Source organism: Mesitornis unicolor, unplaced genomic scaffold, assembly GCF_000695765.1.
Source record: "Mesitornis unicolor isolate BGI_N332 unplaced genomic scaffold, ASM69576v1 scaffold720, whole genome shotgun sequence".
Taxonomy (NCBI): Eukaryota; Metazoa; Chordata; class Aves; order Mesitornithiformes; family Mesitornithidae; genus Mesitornis; species Mesitornis unicolor.
The window spans coordinates 1,887-4,520 of NW_010160003.1; the positions used below are offsets into that span (position 1 = coordinate 1,887).

General features: G+C 63.2%; 1 protein-coding gene across 1 annotated transcript in view; it reads left to right on the forward strand.

Moving 5' to 3' along the window:
* The window catches only part of LOC104543664 (bestrophin-4-like), a 4,242-nt gene that overhangs the window by 1,226 nt on the left and 382 nt on the right, over positions 1–2,634 (forward strand). The window contains 8 exon segments of the mRNA XM_010188330.1: positions 13–103; positions 600–754; positions 851–928; positions 1,185–1,337; positions 1,461–1,541; positions 2,044–2,145; positions 2,147–2,208; positions 2,469–2,626. Of these exon segments, the coding sequence (XP_010186632.1) occupies positions 13–103; positions 600–754; positions 851–928; positions 1,185–1,337; positions 1,461–1,541; positions 2,044–2,145; positions 2,147–2,208; positions 2,469–2,626 (880 nt within the window).

Sequence of the window (2,634 nt, forward strand, 5' to 3'; positions counted from 1 at the left end):
CCCCCAATCCCCTCCGCCAACCTGTCCGCGGTGCTCATCCTGCGCTCCGTCAGCACCAGGGTGCTCAAGCGCTTCCCCACCGTGGACCACGTGGTGGAGGCGGGTGAGGAGCTTGAAATGTGGGGTGGGTGACAGCTGGGGCCCGTGGATGTGTCCCTGTCACCTGCAGGCTGTGCTGGGGGCTGGGGATCCTTCAAGCATCCCTGTCCCAAACTGCCCCACATATGGGGTGGCATCCTTGCATGGATGCTCACCCCCAAAGAGCCCCACATCCCCTCTCCGAGGGCTGTAGTTTCATCTGGAGAACCCTGCATCCCTGCTGGGGACGGTCCCCAAAAGGCCTCTCCCCCACAGATATGGGGGCCGTGGATCCCACAGATATGGGGGCTGGGGATCCTTGCAAGCATCCCTGTCCCAAAAAGCCCCACAAATGGGGTGGCATCCTTGCATGGATGCTCGACCCCAAAGAGCCCCACATCCCCTCTCCAAGGGCTGTAGTTTCACCTGGAGAACCCCGCATCCCCGCTGGGGACGGTCCCCAAAAGGCCTCTCCCCCACAAACACGGGGGCTGCGGTGCTGAGCCTTCCCCCCGCCGCAGGCTTCATGACGCAGGACGAGCGCAAGAAGTTCGAGAGCCTCCACTCCGACTTCAACAAGTACTGGATCCCCTGCGTGTGGTTCACCAACCTGGCGGCCCAGGCCAGGCGGGACGGCCGCATCCGCGACGACGTGGCCCTCCGCCTGCTCATGGACGTGAGTCGGCACCGGGTGTGTGCGTATGGGGGGGACCGGGCTCCGTGGGGGGGTCACACAACACCAGGGTCACCCGTCCTTGTCCCCTCTGCCCAGGAGCTGAATCTCTACCGGGCCAAGTGCAGCATGTTGTTCCACTACGACTGGATCAGCATCCCCCTGGTGTACACGCAGGTGGGTGAGCCCAGATCCCGGCTCCTTCCGCCCCACAATGGCAGAGGAGCCCCACAGCCTCCTCCCTGCACCCCAACGTGGAGCACTTTACCCCTCTTTTGCTCCCCCATTGAATCTGGTGCCGAATCCGGCACAGCCCGTGGGGATGCGCGGGAGCTGGGGGTGTAAGCGCCAGAGCATCAGCAACCGGCCGAGCCTCGTACATCTCACTGCTCCTGTGCCGAGTGTCCCCCTCCTTGACCCGTGCTCCTGGCAGGTTGTCACCATCGCCGTCTACTCCTTCTTTGCCTTCTGCCTCATCGGGCGGCAGTTCCTGGAGCCGCTGGAGCCAGGGCAGGAGGGGGACCTGGACATGTACGTCCCGCTCTCCACCCTCCTCCAGTTCTTCTTCTACGCCGGCTGGCTGAAGGTGAGATGTGGCCGGGCTTTGCTTTACCACCCATTTCATGCCCTCCATGGGTGGAGCGAGGGATGGAGAGCTCTGTGGGAAGGTGTCCCTGTCCCTTTTCCACCGAGCCCCTTCCCTCCCCAGGTTGCAGAGCAGATCATCAACCCCTTTGGAGAAGATGATGATGACTTTGAGACCAACAAGCTGATAGACAGGAACCTGCAGGTGGGTCCTGCTCCAGGCTGATGCTGTGTGGGGCTGCTGCAATGGGGACATGGGGACATCCCTGCAATGAGGACATGGGGACATCCCTGCAATGGGGACATGGGGACATCCCTGCAATGAGGACATGGGGACAGCCCTGCCCATGCTCTGCCGGCCCCCAGCCCTGCTCCTGGCCACGCAGGTCCTTGTCCAAAGTAGATTCCCATGCAAGGACGCAGGGCTGCTCCTTGTCCCTCCATGTGCTGCTCCCCAACGTCAGATCAGCATCCCCAAGGGACACCCAGCCCAGCACCATTGCTCAACCCCCTCAGCACCAAGAAAAGCATTCAAAAGGGGAAACCAGCACCAAACGCAGCCAGGAGATGTGTCCAGAGCCTCCCCGACCCCTTGCAGAGCCCGGTCGTACCCCTGACACTTTGGCACTGGGAGCAGCATCTGCAGCCATGGGTCCTGCTCATGTTGTCCCAAAGCCACCCCTGTCCCCTGCCCTTGCCGTGCCCAGGTGTCCCTGCTCTCTGTGGATGACATGTACCAAAACCTGCCCCCCGCCACCAAGGACAAGTACTGGAACGAGTCCACGGCTCAGCCCCCATACACCATGGCAAAAAAAACCCACGGCCGCCGAGCCCCTGAAGCCCTCGTTCCTGGGCTCCACCTTCGACATGCGGTGAGTGCACGGAGGAAAAGAGGGTGAGCGCTTCAGGGTGGCAATAGCACAGGCAGGATTTTCCCCTTTGGGCCCAAATTATAGCGAGCAAACAGCAAATCCCCACCCCGGGAGTGCATTGCCCAGCCCCTGGGGGCCGCGCTGGGTGATGGATGAGCCCCTGGGGCAGGGACGTGGCCTCCCGGAGCTGCTCCCTGCTTGGGGTGAGTGGTGCTGGGGATCCCTGCGGAGGATGGCAGCCCGTCCCCATCACCCTGCAGCATGTGTGAGGACGCGGAGCAGAGTCAGGCGATGGAGGCCTCGCCGAGCACGTCGCGCATCCAGACCCCCCTGCTCAGCCGCTTCTTCACCGCCGCGTCCCCCGCCGTCAGCATCAGAAACTTCGGCCGGGGCAGCCGAGGTCACCCCCACCTGCGGCGTCCCCCG